Source organism: Phacochoerus africanus, chromosome 5 (genome assembly GCF_016906955.1).
Source record: "Phacochoerus africanus isolate WHEZ1 chromosome 5, ROS_Pafr_v1, whole genome shotgun sequence".
In the NCBI taxonomy this organism is placed as follows: domain Eukaryota; kingdom Metazoa; phylum Chordata; class Mammalia; order Artiodactyla; family Suidae; genus Phacochoerus; species Phacochoerus africanus.
The window spans coordinates 57352089-57369091 of record NC_062548.1 but is presented as its reverse complement, the minus strand read 5'-3'; the positions used below and the strand labels follow the sequence as shown (position 1 = coordinate 57369091).

The following is a 17003-nucleotide window of genomic DNA, read 5'->3' as shown; positions in this document are numbered from 1 at the left end:
CTGTGACCTATACCACAGCTCATGGCAGTGCCGGATCCTTTACCCACTGAGCAAGGCCAGGGATCTAACCCACATCCTCATGGTTCCTATTCGGATTCATTTCTGCTGCACCATGACGGGAACAAAGTTTCATCCTTTTATACATGAATGTCCAGTTATCCCAGGACTCTGCTCTTTCTTTAAACTTTTCAATACTTTACAAAGTATTATAACACACATGCAAAAAATACACAAATCATAACTGTACAGTCGAATTAGTTTTCACCAGGCAAATACAGCCAGGAACCAACACTGAGATCAAGAAATAGAAGCTTCCCCAATATTTGTTCCTTCTTATTTACCTCTGCTTTTCCCAAAGGTTAACTCTGAGTTCCAATAAAATTGGTTTTGTTTGTTGGAACCTTCTTCAGATGAAATCAGACATTATGATTGGTTTTGTCTGTTGGACCCTTATTCGCACCTGTTATGAACATAATGTTCTTCCAGTGTTATGGCTAGTTCATTTTCATTGCTGTCTAGTATTCTGTTATGTGAATGTACCACTTGAATCCATCCTTGAATGTATGTCTTTCTGAGCTCATCCTCTTTTCCATTTCACTCTCCTTCAAATCCTTTTACCTCTTAGCACTGTCCACCCTGCACACCTGCTCCACTATGATTGGTACAAATTGAACAATTGTTAGGGGCTTCAGGAGCTATTCAGAAGCAAAAAGAACAGACTCCTTCTTTTTCTTAACTGTGATACCAAACATATTAAAGTCAGAAATGTCAGATTATTGAGGAGATAATTACAATTATTCTCCGCTCACCGTGACGCTTCTCTTTCACTTCACATTTTCCTAGACTGGATGATTTCATGGAAGAGGGCACAGCCAGGACACTAGAAAATTTCATTCTACTTCTTTTATTATTTCTTTAATAATTGTATATTGCAAATGTGGCAGTATTGATATATCCTCTTTTTTCCCCAAAGCTGCCCAGGGAAGAGTAAAGAATATGTTCATTGCTTTTGTTAAAAGTCAGGGAAGAACAGTCAAGCAGGAGCACAATAAAATATTGCAACAGTATTTGATTGCCCCAATAAATTAATCACAATGGTTATATTTCCTAAATAATGATTTAGCCCAGTTGAATAGCAGGTTGGTTTGATTACCAAGATATTTTGTGCAAATTACTCAAACTAGGTCATTGCCACTGAGAAGCAGGACAGCTGTTAAATAGGACAGCTGGGATCAAGTTCATCAGTGTGACATTTATGCTGGGCTCTGTCCTCTGTGGAATTATAGAATTGTCAAATCTGGAACCTGGGAGGATCAGTCAGCAGAAATGCAGCCCCCTGACAGCAGGGGTGCCTGTGTCCATCTTGCCTTTTTCATAAGATAAAAGCTTACTCCACACAACCCACTTAAATGCAACCAAGATCACTCCCAGATCTCACTCATCCTTATTCCATATTCAAAATAAAATAGAAAAGTGTGTGACAGATTTTATGGAGACATAGAGTTGTTGGACCAAAATTTGGATTAAAGCAAAAAACGAAAGCAAACAATAAGTTATCTTTACTTATAATCCAAAGGGACATGAACCCCACAGGCATCTGCAGTGGGGTAGAAGATAGCATGGTCAGCACTCATTCAGGGCTCACTTGAGCCAGGCACGTGCTGTTGTAAGGGCTCTATAGAGTAACTCATCTGAACCTCCCAGAAGCCCTTTGAGTTAGTACGATTTCACAGATTAGGCAGCTGAGGCAAGAGATACTGGGCTGCCCACATCAGACAGCCAGGAAAGTGCAGAATCTAAGCCAGAACTTCTGCCTCCAGAGCCCATGTGTTTTACTTTATACCATACTGCTTCTCCGCACGAGGTGATTTATGGGGCTCTTATAACTACAGCTATCATAGCCACACTATAGCTACTCATTCGTGTGGCCCCACTTAGACTGTTGGTTCCACCCTTGGTGACCCCTTAGAATTGCCTGAGAATTTTAAAAATACGTAGAACTGGATCACATCTCACAGACTAACACATCAGAATCTCTAAGAAGTGGAACCTGGGTAGTAAGCTGGAAACAGCTCATACCAACTTGCAAAAGACCATTGTTAAATTTTCCAGAGTTTTGCAAGCTGGTTGACATCAAGTTGGCAGCATGAAATGAGCTATGGTCTGAGAATTTCTACCATGGAAAGGGGCAAACCCTGCTGTTGTAGGGGTGGAGAACCTTTTATCACCATACCCAAGCATCGATTTTTTTTTAAATTTTATCAAAGTGTAGTTGATTTACAATGTTGTGTTAGTTTCAGCCATATAACAAAGTAAATCATATATATAAATCTGAAAAAGAATGTGTATGTATATACATACACACACATATATACACATTCTTTTTCAGATTCTTTTCCTTTATAGAGTATTACAGAATATTGAGTACAGTAAGTCCTTGTTAGCTACCTATTTTATATATACTAGTATGTATCTGTTAATCCCAAACTCCTAATTTATCCTTTCCCCCTACAGATGTGATTTCAAGATCTGTGAGTCTGTTTCTGTTTTGTAAATAAGTTCATCATTTTTATTAGATTCCACATATAAGTGATGTCATATGATATTTGCCTTTGACTTAACTTCACTCAGTATGACAATCTCTGGGTCCATCCATGTTGCTGCAGATGGCATTATTTTATTCTGTTTAATGGCCGAGTAATATTCCATTGTGTATATGTACTGCATCTTCTAAGCATCAGTGTTTTCAAAGCTTCCCAGGTGATACCAGCATGCATCCAGGGTTAGGAACCGCAGATGTAGATGTGCTTTCTGCCTTCGTTCTGAAGAGAGGCCACGTGATATATAAGGCACAGTGATTAGGTTCAGGTAGTCATAATTATCTAGCTCTTGCCTCAATAATCTGTCAAGCATCCCTATTTTCTCAACTTGGGAGATAAACCTTGATCTCTAGAATGCATGCTTTTCCTCTTTGAAGGAATTCAAATCAAAGTGAGAATCTGACCATGTTTCCTGTAGAGAAATATTGTGTCATCAGTATCTGTTACAAGAGAGAAGCCCCTAAATTATGTAAGTAGCAAGGCACATTGGACAGCCTTATCCCTGTCTGTCTAAATGTTCCTTCTATGGGGCCAGGCTGACCTGCATGTGTTCCCCTCCCTGTCGAGTCTCAGCTGATTTGATGTTGTTTTCTCCCAACATTGAATCCCACTTCTCATGAGTGCCCCTTCAGTGTGTCTGCCTTAGTGGGTGGGGGTGGGGGTGGAGACGGCTACAGAACAAGGAGAAATGTGCCCATTGGACAGGGTGATAGTCACCCGGTCCAGCACAGTTTTTGTCCCGTTTTCTAGAATCGTCCTTGACCACATATAGCCTAAAGTCGTACTGCTGGTTCATGCATAGCAGGTGCTATTGGGAGGTGAGTGTTCCAGAGCATAACAACAACTTAAACTATAGAAGACGTTGGGGGTTCCGGTGTTAATTGCAGTGTGGCCCTAAAAATTGCTTGCAGATGGTTGTGCTTCTCTTGCCTCTAGAAACCATGTTGACTCTATTGCTTTGCTAACCCTGCCCTGTCACCTGTGGCATATGGCATTGGTCTCATCCTATGCCAGTGGAGATGCGATTATAACACTGACTTCTGGAGTTCCCATCATGGTACAACTGAAATGAACCCGACTAGAAACCATGAGGTTGCAGGTTTGATCCTTGACGTCACTCAGTGGGTTAAGGATCCAGCCTTGCCATGAGCTGTGGTGTAGGTTGCAGACGTGGCTCAGATCTGGCATTGCTGTGGCTCTGGCATAGGCTGGCAGCAACAGCTCCAATTAGACCCCTAACCTGGGAACCTTCATATGCCACAGGTACAACCCTAAAAAGCAAAAAAACAAACAAACAAACAAACAAAACCACTGACTTATATTTCCCAGTTTAGCCTGCTTTGAGACATTGTAGCTAACCCGATTTTTTTTTTTTTTTTTTAATATGCTATGAGTGAAGCCTTAACTTGCAAGGGCGGTAATCAGATTGCTGAAAATCAAAGAGAATGGAATGGCAGCTTCCAGTGTTATTATGCTGTTGCTTAGAAAGTATCCAGACCTATCAAATGATCTGCAAGCTACTTATATAAAAGAAATGGGTCTTTCATTTTCCTTTACCATTAAGTTGGGTGTACCTGGATTTCCCACTGTGGCTCAGTGGTTAACGAATCCAACTAGGAACCATGAGGTTGCAGGTTTGACCCCTGGCCTTGCTCAGTGGGTTAAGGATCCGGCTTTGCTATGAGCTGTGGTGTAGGTTGCAGACGCGGCTTGGATCCTGCGTTGCTGTGGCTGTGGTGTAGGCTGGCGGCTACAGCTCTGATTAGACCCCTAGCCTGGGAACCTCCATATGCCACAGGATCGGCCCAAGAAATGGCAAAAAAGACATAAATAAATAAATAAATAAATAAATAAAAGTTGGGTGGACCTCATCTAAATCAAATGTGGGCTGCCAGAAAGACTCTGCTGGGCAAACAATTAATCTAACGGTCCAAAGAATTTTGCAGAGGAGCGTCTGTGTTGGGGAAAGGGCGGGACACTTATGGGATTAATTCATCAGCATAGCCTTGGCCCATCTCTTAGCTAGATGGTCAAAAGGAGGCACCCAATTGTCTGAGGAACTGAATGTTTCACCCTCCTCTCCTTGCCTCAGCTGGCACCCCAGAACAAAAACTGGCCAGGTTTGTATTGAGCACCCCACCTTTGCTTCCCAGGATGCATTACACTGGGTGCAGCCTCTTGTGGCACCAGCTTTGAGGGTCCCCACTCTGGCCCTCACTGGTGGCCCCGTCTGCACTGCTGGCTGACTGCCTGCCAACATGGTTTCCTTTCCTGGGTTTCTTCCTGTGTTCAGTGACCAACAGCTGTTAGCGGCTTTCTTGTGCTCCTTCAAAATCATGAAAGACAAAAATCCAGCTGTGTATGACAGTATGAGTGATGCTTCCTAAAATTGAGAAGGAAGGACTCTTCCCTGCAGAGCCAGGCATTGCAGGGAATGTTGGGGGACTGAAGTCATAAAAGTTTGCAGAGTCACACGTGATACGCAGCGGAGGCTCACCAGAAACACTGATTTCATTCAGATTCATTCACTCAGACAGCAGGACGTATTCAACAAGCTCCATGATGAGAAACTACCAACAGCACAGGGTCAAAGGAGAAGGGTTTTAAATGTCTCTCCTACTTTAAAGTTTATTGATTATCTGCCTGAACAATTCACATTTTCTAGGAAGTCATTAAACAGCACATGATTCACTTTGAGACAAGAGATGAATCATAGGTACTTGGATTTTTTTTTTAGCGCCAAGAAAATAATCCCTAAAGAAGACTCTTACTGCATAAAGGGGAGCAAAACATTGATTAAAGATGGAGGAAAACGAGTTCCCATTGTGGCACAGTGGAAATGAATCTGACTAGGAACCACGAGGTTGCAGGTTTGATCCCTGGACTTGCTCAGTGGGTTAAGGATCCAGCATTTCCATGAGCTATGGTGTAGGTCACAGAAGCGGCTCGGATCAGGTGTTGCTGTGGCTGTGGTGTAGGCTGGCAGCTGTAGCTCTGATTCGACTCCTAGCCTGGGAACCTCCATATGCCATGGGTGCAGCCCTAAAAAAGCAAAACAAAACAAAACAAAAAGATGGAAGAAAAACATATATATTCGGTATAGCATTTGTACTACGCCTAATAATCTTATCAGAGATGTTTAGTGATACAGCAAAAATTCTTTCCAAAAGGCAGAAGACATGAAGCAACCTAAATGTCCATCAGCAGATGAATGGATAAAGAAGATGTGGTATATGTATGCTAATGCGCACACACACACACACACACACACACACACAATGAATACTCAGCTCTAAAAAAGAACAAAATTTTGCCATTTGCAGCAACATGAATAGACTTGGAGGACATTATGCTAAGTGAAATAAGTCAGAGAAAGGCACATACTGTGTGATATGTGGAATCTAAAAAATACAACAGGAGTTCCCGTCGTGGCGCAGTGGTTAACGAATCTGACTAGGAACCATGAGGTTGCAGGTTCGATCCCTGGCCTTGCTCAGTGGGTTAAGGATCTGACGTTGCCGTGAGCTGTGGTGTAGGTCGCAGACTCGGCTTGGATCTCGCGTTGCTGTGGCTGTAGTGTAGGCCGGCGGCTACAGCTCCCATTGGACTCCTAGCCTGGGAACCAACATATGCCGCTGGGGTGGCCCTAGAAAAGGCGGGGGGAAAAAAAAGCTTAAAAAAAAAAAAGAAAAAATACAACAAACTAGTGAATATAACAAAAAAGAAGCTGATTCACAGAGGACTAACTAATGATTACCAATTGGAGGAAGAATAGACAATATGGGGTGCAGGTGTGAGAGGTAGAAATATTGGGTATAATGTAAGCTCAACGATGTATTATACAACATGGGAAATACAGCCAGTATTTGACAAGCTTTAAATAAATGGAAAGTAACCTTGAAAAATCATATAAAAATCAAAATTAACAACCAGAAAAAGAGCCCCAAAGATTATTCAGGGAACCAAAAAAAGTGAAATGATCTGGAATTTTACAGTTCTTACAGGAAAGAACCTTGATTGGTGTTTTCCCAAACTTGACAAAAATCCTAAGAATTTACATGAAATTACCAAGTGGTGAAGCAAAATGAAATTATTCTAAATCATGAATAGCAAAAACCAGTGTCAGTCAACTATATTAAAGAAAAAAAGACAACAAGGCAGAACTAGAGTATTTAAGGAGTCCTATGTAGACCCATGACTATGAAATTTACAAATATGAATAATAGCAGAACCAGGTAGTTAACGTGAAACAGGCAAAGTACAGATTAACCCCAAAAAGTTTCGAGAAGGGTAAATTCGGCCTTAAAAACAACTCGGTAACATGTATTTGTATAGTACATCGTACCTCAGTAACTGGAAATGCTAAAAAATCCATTATGTTCTTTTTAAAATTTTTCTTTAATTTTTCTTAGAATATAGTTTATTTACAGTGTGTTAGTTCCTGCTGTACAGCACAGTGACCCAGCCACACAGACATATACATTCCTGTTTTCATCCCATCTTCCATCACGTTCGACCCCAAGAGACTGGACATAGTTCCCTGTGCTGTACAGCAGGACACCATTGCTCATCCACTCCAAAGGTAACAGTTTACAGTTACCAACCCCAAACTCCCCGTCCATCCCATTTCCTCCCCTCTCCCCCAGGGCAACCACAACTCTGATCTCCCTGTCCATGATCTGCTTCTGCTTTGTAGATAGGATCATTTGTGCCATATTTTAGATTCCACTTATATGTGATATCATATGATATTTGTCTTTCTCTTTCTGACTTGCTTCACTCAATTTGAGACTCTCTAGTTGCATCTGGCATTATCTTGGTCTTTTTTGTAAATGGCATTATCTTGGTCTTTTTTATAGCCAACTAGTATTCCATTGTGTATATGTACCACATCTTTTTTTTTTTCTTTTTTTAATTTTATATATATGTATTTTTTATTTTCCCACTTTACAGCAAGGGGATCAAGTTATCCTTACATGTATATATTACAATTACATTTTTTTCCCCACCCTTTTCATTCATCTGTTAATGGATATTTAGGTTGTTTCCATGTCTGAGCTATCGTGAATAGTGCTGCAGTGAACATAGGGGTGCGTGTATCTTTTAGGGGTTTTTTTTGGGTTTTGGGGTTTTTTGTCTGTTTGTTTTGCTTTTTAGGGCCATACCATGGCATATGGAGGTTCCTAGGCTAGAGTCGGAATCGGAGCTATAGCTGCTGGTCTACACCACAGCCACAGCAACGTAGGATCCTTAACCCACCAAGCAAGGCCAAGGATCGAACCTGCAACCTCATGGTTCCTAGTCAGATTCGTTTCCACTGCACCATGATGGGAACTCCCAAGCGTTTCTTTTTGAATGAAAGTTTTGCACAGACACATTGATTATGTACCACACACCTAAGATGTTTCTGGAACTTTGACAGTCCCAGCTCCCTAAAGCATTTTGTTTCACCTTGACTGTGAAAAAGAAGCCTAAGGCTATGCCTCTCCATCCCTGTCCTTGTTACTGCTGCCTTGATAGGCAATAGCTACCTAACTGCAGCCAGCAAGGATGGGATTTGTCATGGAGAAGTTCAAGGGCATCATGCCCCCTGCTAGCCACAGCTACATCTCATGCAGAGTGTGCTTCCCCCCATAAACCTCATCAAAAGGGTGTGAAAACGTCAAGGTGTTTTTAAACCCATCATGTCCCAAGTTCCCAGTCCTTGGTGATCAGAATAACATGTCCTCATATCAGCTTCTTTCGTTAAACTACACATTCACACAAAATCACGCAGAACTGTCATATGCTTCGTTTGTTAATTCCAATTTCTAGGTGCCTTTGAATCTAAAAGGTTATTTATGTTGCTGTTGTTGTTGTTGTTTTTTTTTTAGAAGTCTCAGCACAAACGGAAATTTGTGACATTCAGCAGGATTGGAAACCTTCGTTCCTCAGTAATGAAGAATTCACCCAGCTGATGTTGGAGGTGAGATGCACTTTCCAATTAGCTTAATGGATTGCTTGTTCCAGATAAGACCCAGTGCCCAAAGTAAATAGCCATTCTTGATCCTGGAAAGAGGTCTGAGAACAGACAGCCTCTTGAAACCTGCCTGCTCTTATGTTTTGGCTACCAAGTTGGTAGAATCAGGAAGCCCCAACTTAATGTGAGTGTGTACCGTTGCCATGATGACTGTAGGACAGACCCACTCACATCGCCAGACTAGAGGACACCTAGTGGGGGAGCTTAGGCAAGGACAGAGTTGGAGGTTGGGAGAGTGAGGGGGAGGGGAGAGAAAGATGACATCTCTGCACTTGATTTATGTAGAATATAATGACATGATTATATTTTTTTCCTTAGTAGGACACATTTTGAAAGCAAAATCCTTCTTTGAAAATTATGCTTTTAGGAGTTCCATTGTGGCTCAGCAGGTTAAGAGCTCAACCAGTATCCATGTGGACGTAGGCTCAATCCCTGGCCTCGCTCAGTGGGTTAAGGATCCAGTGTTACCGTGAGCTGTGGTGTAGGTCACAGATGCTGCTTGGATCTGGCGTGGCTGTGGCTATGGCTGTGGCATAGGCCAGCAGCTGCAGCTCCGATTAGAACCTGAGCCTGGGAACTTCCATATGCTGCAAGTGTGGTCCTAAAAGAAAGAAGAAAAAAAAAAGAAAGTTATGCTTTTAACTTGAGCTCTTATTCCATCCACATGACATGTGGCTATGTGACTGCCTCCCCACCCAGCATACACTCTCTCTGAACCAGGAAGGACGCTCACATGTCTCCCTCTGGAAAGTTAAGTGCCCTCACCCATCTGCTGGGCTGTATTTGAGGAAATCTGGCTGATCGGAGTGCATGGCCTTCCTCAAGGTTGAGTTTCTATGTGGGTGAAACCTCTCGGTATAGACAAGGATAAGTTGCTGTGAAAACATCCGGCCGGTGCTGACTTCTAAACTGGGGATGAGACTGGGAGTGCGTGGACATGACAGTGGGTGGAGAGAAAGGCTCATTCGCAGTATGTCTGGGCCCTTGAATTAGCAGAAGAAAACTAGGACAGATGAGTTGAGCCAGAGGGAGTTAGACGCTGGCTGTGTCTATCATTCCTGGCAGAGTTTTAGAGAGTAGCTACGTCTTTCTCTATCCCGTCTTCTGTGCCTATATAAGACTGATGTAAACTTTAATTTACATAGATTAACTATGCAGAAAACAGAAAGTACGGGAGGAAGAAAATGCCAGAATGAAGATGTCCAAATATTATGAAATATAAATGCATTAATGAACATTTGCATGAAGTGAACGATACTTAAATCTGCAAGTGAACTATATTTAAAGAAAATACAGAACTTTCTCCAGAAGCAATGCATGTTAAGTATGTTAAATTTAGAGCAACTTGTGAAATATAATGTTGAATTAATGTATCATTATGCTACTTCACAAAAATCATTTTATCTTTTAGTTCTTAGGGAGAAGTCATTAAAATCCAGAACCCTATAGCACCCAGCCTCATTTTAAGAGCCTGTAATACAACTTTTTTCCCCAGTGAGTTTCAAGATATCAAAAGTATTTGAGGAAACAAAACTTTCATAAAGTTAGAAATGGATAAAAATTTGGGCTGAAATGAGACTTAGGTAACTAGAGTTTTTGGAGAAAGAAGATTTTAGATTTGTATGGATATACTTTATGTACTTTCTTCTGCTCCCAGTGTAGACTCCTTGAAACTAATCTCAAGGAAATTGGGAGTTCCTGTTCTGGCGCAGCAGTTAAGAACCCGACATAGCATCCATGAAGATTCAGGTTCGATTCTGGCCTCGCTCAGTGGGTTAAGGATCCAGCGTTGCCGCGAGTTGTGTGTAGGTCGAAGATGCAGCTCAGGTCTGGGGTTGCTGAGGCTGCAGCCTAGGGCAGCAGCTGCAACTCTTGATTCAGCCCCCAGCCTAGGAAATTCCGTATGCCATGGGTGCAGCCATAAAAAGAAAAAAAGAAAGGAAATCATGCTAGATGAATGAATTGGACTTAAAATTAAGCCTGTGTACTAAGCAGGCCTTCTGGGTAAATTGCAGTTTGCAGCATCTGGGAAACCCAACAACCAGAACCTTAGATTTATCTCTGTCTGGTTTAGGCTTCTATTCCACCCCATTGCTCATCCATAGACAGAGACCAGGTGATGGGGATCTGGAGCCTCTAACCTTCCCCAGGATGGTCCACAAGAGAGGATGCTCTCATTTCCCATGATGCACTTCTCCATTGTGTGCATCCCATTCCAGCTGCACGTCCCCCTCCTCTGTGCAGAGCCATTTCAGGGACCATGAGGAATCCAGATGCCATGTCTTTGAAACCAAGAGGTTCCTTTTTTAAATGAGGATGGACTGCAGGACAGAACCCATGTGGCCTCAGGGAACTGCACCGCTGTTACCTTCCGGACGTGAAGCCCTCCTTCTCTTCTCCCCAAAAGGCCCCACACCAGCCTCCAGGAGAACTCTGAACATTGTGGAATTTCAAAGAACAACAGTAACTTGGTTGCAGACCAACCATGTTGGCTAAGATGGTGGCTTTAAGCCCTGGAACAAGTAAACCCCAAAAAGAAAGCACTCTGGTTGACTGGCACTTAGGGAGTGTGTCTTTTCTCCTGGCCCAGAGATTGTCGCAGGGAAGATGAGAAACATTCCATCAGAACCAGGAATTGGCAGAAAGGGTGGTTTTGTTTCCCTCCAATGTGAGGCAGGTATGAAACTCAGGCCATTATGGAATCTCTAGAATCTCTGAGGCTCCGCCATTGCAACAAGAGGTCCCTGTTGCAACAAGAGGGACACACTGCTTTTCTAACACGTTTCATTGAGTCACTCTCAAGTGCTGCCAATGGGACTTTTAAAACCATAACACGTGTTCTTAAAGCAGTGACTCAGTGCAGTTCTCATGTGTTTGATGGAAAATGCCAATGGGCTGATTAGCGTTATCTTCTGTCTATAAATATCTTCAGCTTTTTAACAGCCACTTGTTTTACAGATCCAAAGGGGGGCCAAGAAGATAATTTGTGCAAGAAGATAATTTGTATTGCTGCTTCTTTTCCTGATAGGCTAATCTGCTTTTTCTAAAACAGTCCAGCTGACGTCATCAACAGCGCCCACACCTCTTAAAAGTAATTCACCTCCAGGAGTGTTGCAAATATGATTTGTTTTTAAATTTGGTAAAATACTTGTGGGCAAAAGAAAGAAAACTGACTAGGATATACTTCTCTGTTCACCAAGACCCATCTACTCTAGGATTTCTCTGGCTCGGGACTAATGGCGTTCTTGGACCTGATAATTCTTTATTGTAGGGACACCTGTGCATTATAGGGGAGGTGTCTTAAAGCATCCTTGGCCTCTACCCAACTAGACACCAGGAGCACCCACCCCAGAAGTGACAACCAGAAGTGTCTCCAGATCTTGCCGGCTGTCCCCAGCAGGGGCAAAGTTGGAAGCCACAGATATCATCCAGGAGGAGGAGGTCCACTTCAGAAATGTGCTTTCATTATATCTCTCAGTCCTAAACCCTGAAATACCTATGAAATAATAAGTGACCCTTGTGCTACCTGTCCTGGTGAAAAGAACCGTGTGCCACATGCTATTGGTGCCCTTCTCCACGTGCTGACTGGACTGTTTCCGGGTCCTGGGGCAGCACGCTAAGCCTCACCTCCCCACCCTGAAAGAACCTGTGCCCTTTGGCTGTGCAGCTGCTCGGTGACACCCGGGAGGGTCTAGCTGAGTGCATGCAAAATGTTCCCAGAACTATCTAAACACCTATTTCCAGAAACACATTTCATTTCGGGGTTTTTTTCCCCCTGCAAAGTGGAAGTAGTCCCATACTTGGGATAGATGGTATTTCAATGGTACAGACAGTGAAGAAACAGTGAGAATTATAGTGATGGGCTCCCTGAGCATTTCACCCCGCCACAGACTGGTTTGGGGTGAGATGGGCTTTGTGTTTAATCTCCTGTCTTCTCGGTGTGCCGGTTGCCAGTCTGACCTCATTCTCTGGTGAAGGTAGTCTGGATGTTAGAAATCCACTTTCTCATGTGTCTTATGAACGTGTTCTGAGCACCTGATAAGCAATCTGAAAACAGCCAAACGTGTCTGTGAGAAAACATCGACAGTGGGCATCTTCTCATTTCTGTCACGAGCACCTAATATATAGCAGGCACTTGATAAAAGCGTTTAAGCAAAGGAATTTTTTAGACATTCTGAAATACAGTCTGCAAATTCCGCATCCGAGAATGTGGGATCCGTGGATTCTGGGAACGTGAGCATCAAGGATTTTGGTGTCTACAGGGTCCTGGGACCAGTCCCCCACATGGATCCCCAGGACCAGCTGTGTTCACGGACACCGTTGCTTTACAGAGCCCTTTCCCCTCAGGCCTTACTTTGCACTGGGGTGGATTCATTTGAATATTCTTTCCAAAGCCATCTTTCAGGAGGTATGTCTATGACACTGAACGCAGGCAGAGTTCTATCCTGACCAGAAGGCAAACTTTCTGTTTCTAAAGCCTCTGTGAGTTCTGATATCTTATAATAAATGTTTATCATGAACTCAAAGTGATACTGGGGATAGGGGGATAGGAACCATAAGATAGCATTGACATGTTTTGTTTGTTTGTTTGTTTTGTTTTGTTTGCTTTTTAGGGCCTCACCCGTAGCATTTGGAGGTTCCCAGGCTAGGGGTCCAGTCGGAGCTACAGCTCCAGGCCTGCGCCACAGCCACAGCAACATCAGATCCAAGCCGCGTCTGCAGCCTACCCCACAGCTCACGGCAATGCCAGATCCTTAACCCACTGAGTGAGGCCAGGGATCAAACCTGTAACCTCATGGTTCCTAGTCAGATTCATTTCTGCTATGCCACAATGGGAACTCCTCACCGACATCTTTTAATGGTAATTGTGATAGTTCTGATTCAGTCCAAATGTACAAGTATCATTAAAATGATTTAGGTAGGAGTTCCCCCTGTGGCACAGTGGGATTGGCAGCATCTCTGCAATGCCAGGATGCAGGTTTGATCCCCTGCCTAGCACAGTGGGTTAAATGTAGGTAGGTCGGTCACAACAGTGGCTCTGATCTGATCTGTGGCTTGGGAACTCTGTATGCTAACAGGGCAGCCAGAAAAGAAAAAAAAACTACTTAGGTAATTTCCACAGTAAATTTTGTTCTCTGGTACCAGGAAGTCACATTTCTCACTGAGTCATTTTGTGCTTTCCAAGCACTTTACCTGGGATCCACAAATGCTGTGTAAGAAACTGTCTTGTGGAGTTCCCTGGTGGGTCAGCAGGTTAAGGATCCAGCATTATCACTGCTGTGGCATGGGTTCTGTGCCTGGTCTGGGAACTTCTGTAGGCCATGGGTGTAGCAAAAAAAAAAAAAAAAAAAAGAAGAAGAAAGAAACCGTCTTGTGTGCAAGACAGAATTTGCTTTGAGGCTAGTGGTGGAAATACTTGAAAGGTTACAAAACAAATTCGGTGTCATAACCCCGGGTCCTTGGCTTCAGGAACAGCCTCCTCCGTAAAAGCATGACTGAGGAGCTCTCAACTGTTGCCTTTTCTGCAGGCTTTAGATGGCTTCATCATCGCAGTGACAACGGACGGCAGCATCCTCTATGTTTCTGACAGCATCACGCCACTGCTTGGGCATCTACCGGTGAGTTTCTGCCCGGAGGGCCTTTGCCCGTTTGTGTTGTCCTCTCCCCTGGAAACTAATTCACAGCTCAGGTTGGGGGGCGGGGCGCTGCAGGTGCGGGGAGGCCAGTGTGTGAGGTTGATCAAGGAATGTCTTCTACCAGGCGGAGCCCAAGCCCCAGGGGTGTCCAGAGGGAGGGCGGGAATGGGCCTGTGTGGTCTTGGACCCAGCAAGGTGCTGTGGTCTTGACAAAGCAAGACCTGGAGTGGGGCTGTGGTGCAGGTCCTTGACCTTCAGTGCCCCAGAAGACTGCCCAGGAGCCCTGGGCCAAGAGCGTAGTTATCAGAGCTCAGAGCCTTTACCAAGGCTGACAGATGCCCACAGGGGAGGAAAGGGTCCAGAACTACTGGAGGAATGTGTGCTGTAGGCTGGAGATGGGACAGGGTTAGGGCATCCCTGAGGCCTGGCTAAGATGCAGTAGGTTGTGACATTTGCTGGTGGTAGGGGCTCAGCGACAGGGATGAGCCTAAGGAGTAGGGGGTTGAAATACTCTGGGAGGATGTTGTTGGGCCAGGAGGGCCTTGGGGAGCCAGGGTAGTTTAAGTAGGAGGGTGCAGAGATGGGGGTGCAGGTGTTCAGGGCCCTCCTGTTCCTCCACCTGCCCTTTTCTTCCTCCCCCTCCCCCTCCTCTCTTCCTCCCCCATCTCTCCCCCTCCCCTCCCCTCCCCCTCCCTTCCCTTCCCCCCCTTCCTCCCCTCCCCTTTCCCTCTTCCTCTCTCCTCCCTCCCCCTCCCTCCCCTTCCCTTCCTTCTATCCCTCTTTCTTTCCCTCCCCTCCCTCTCCTCCCCCTCCCTCCCCCTCTACTCCTCTCTCTCCCCCTCTCTCCCCCTCTCCTCCTCTCTCTCACCCCATCTCCCTCACATCTCCTCCTCTTGGCCTGAACCTCACTGGCTTTCTGGTACCCACTCAGGAGGCACTGACCCACAGAGCAGCACCTGGCTGGTAGAGGGTACACCTTTGACGGCCCCTGGAGGCGTTTGGCCAGCCTTCCTTTTCGCGCCGCATCACAGTTTATTCCCACAGAGCCTGACCTGGAATGAAGCTGTACAGCATCCTGTGGGACTAACTGGGATAATTAGTCTTTTCTCTCCTCCCAACAAGCCCCAGCGGACTGCTTAGCCCCCATGGCCCCTCTTCCACACTTGGGTCAATGTGCAGTAGATATGATGAGGAGGGACCAGCCTGCCCTGGGTTCCCATGCACAGGAAATCACGGCCAGGAGGACTCTGGAGGACCACGGCGGCCTCTCCTTAGCTGCGCATGTGCGGGAGCGGTCCCCGCCTGACTTTGTGGGCAGCTTGCCCTCCTTGCAGTGATGAATCCAGCCCACTTATGCCCAGGAGTCCACGTCATCCTGAGTCTTACTTTTCCTCAGAAGCCCCTCCCAGCTCCCATTGCTTCTGCAAAGGATACTTGTGGAGGTCAAGGCCATGGTCCATGTTTTGCCTTTGCAGGTTGCTGTGTGTTGTAACCCAGGAAAGCATCCTTTACTTGGCAAGGCAGATAGATGCCTCTCTTCAACCCAAATCTGTCGGACCTTTGCGGTTCAGCCCATTTCCCTGCACCATTTCCAGGGTGCGGTGAGAGAACCCTGGAAGAGGCTGATTCTCACTCAGCACAAAGGAGTCAGGAGCGGGCTTTCATCTTGATTTTGATCTCAGGCTAGAGTAGTGATGAGGCTGATGTGAGCAATACACAAGTCACCCCGTCCAATCAGCCAGGTGTATTTTGGCTGATCTCAGGAGACAGGTGCTGCTTAGGGATTATGTTGAGTGGACAGGGTGGGCAGGGAGAGGCCCTGATGGAAAGTGAAGATGCGGCGTTTCCTGAATGTCCAGCGAATGAGCCCAGAACTGTTCGGGGGCCACAGGGTTTGCACTGTTCTGCTTTCTGCTCTTGGAATTATCTGATTGCCCAGTTGCCATGCGTGGCAGAGGGAACTTAGAAAGTAAGTGAGGAATTCTTCTGATTGCAACTTATGGAGCAATTAGAATCACCTTTATAAATTACTTTCTTACTCTGAAAGGGCCAGAAATGACCTGGAATCTAATGTATTAACGACAGGCTCATTTGAACATTGATTAAGTGCCTACACATGGCCCTAAGCCCAGATGCACACCACGTGAGCCCTGATCCCCCAGTGGGGGTGAGCCCCAGATTTAACCTCTCTTCACTTTTAGTTTGCCTTGTCCAGCCTGTACCCAAATCGTCATCTTCCTCCCCCTTTTTACTTACCATTCATTCACTGGCACCCTTGTTACGAGACTTCCCTAGTACCAGGGAAGGGTGGATACGAGACTTGCCTGGTACCAGTCAGCATACACCTGCCCTGTCACCTCTACTAGACAGAGGACAAGACTGAGGTGGCCCAGCCAGTGAGACGCGGAGCAGGGCTGACACCAGGCTCAACTGAGCATAGAGCCCAAGCTTGTCCCGCTCTGCTCTAGTGCTTTTCTGATGCCAAGGATTCATTGCCCTTTAGGAATTCCACCTTCGGTTTAGTTCACTTCAATTCAGACTTGCTCACTACTCAGTTCAAGCCCCGGACCTGTCCACAGACAACGTGGTGATTCACATGGACCATGTGAGATTCTTTAACCTTAAGGGTTTATAACTGTGTTGAGATATTTTTCTTGTTAATCCATTGGAGTCTAATAGAAAGATGCTACTGTTTATTGAGCACTTACTATGTACCAGGCACCATGAAGAGTCCCTTCCATGCATTAA

The 17003-nt window shown here is 44.9% G+C and overlaps 1 protein-coding gene across 4 annotated transcripts in view; it reads left to right on the top strand.

Annotated features, from left to right (window-relative positions):
* NPAS2 (neuronal PAS domain protein 2) overlaps positions 1 to 17003 on the top strand; it is a 189325-nt gene that overhangs the window by 113477 nt on the left and 58845 nt on the right. For all 4 annotated transcript variants that reach the window (XM_047781420.1, XM_047781417.1, XM_047781418.1 and 1 more), the window contains exons 4-5: positions 8474 to 8565; positions 14148 to 14237. In XM_047781420.1, coding sequence (XP_047637376.1) covers positions 8474 to 8565; positions 14148 to 14237 — 182 coding nt within the window. The remainder of the gene's footprint in view (positions 1 to 8473; positions 8566 to 14147; positions 14238 to 17003) is intronic.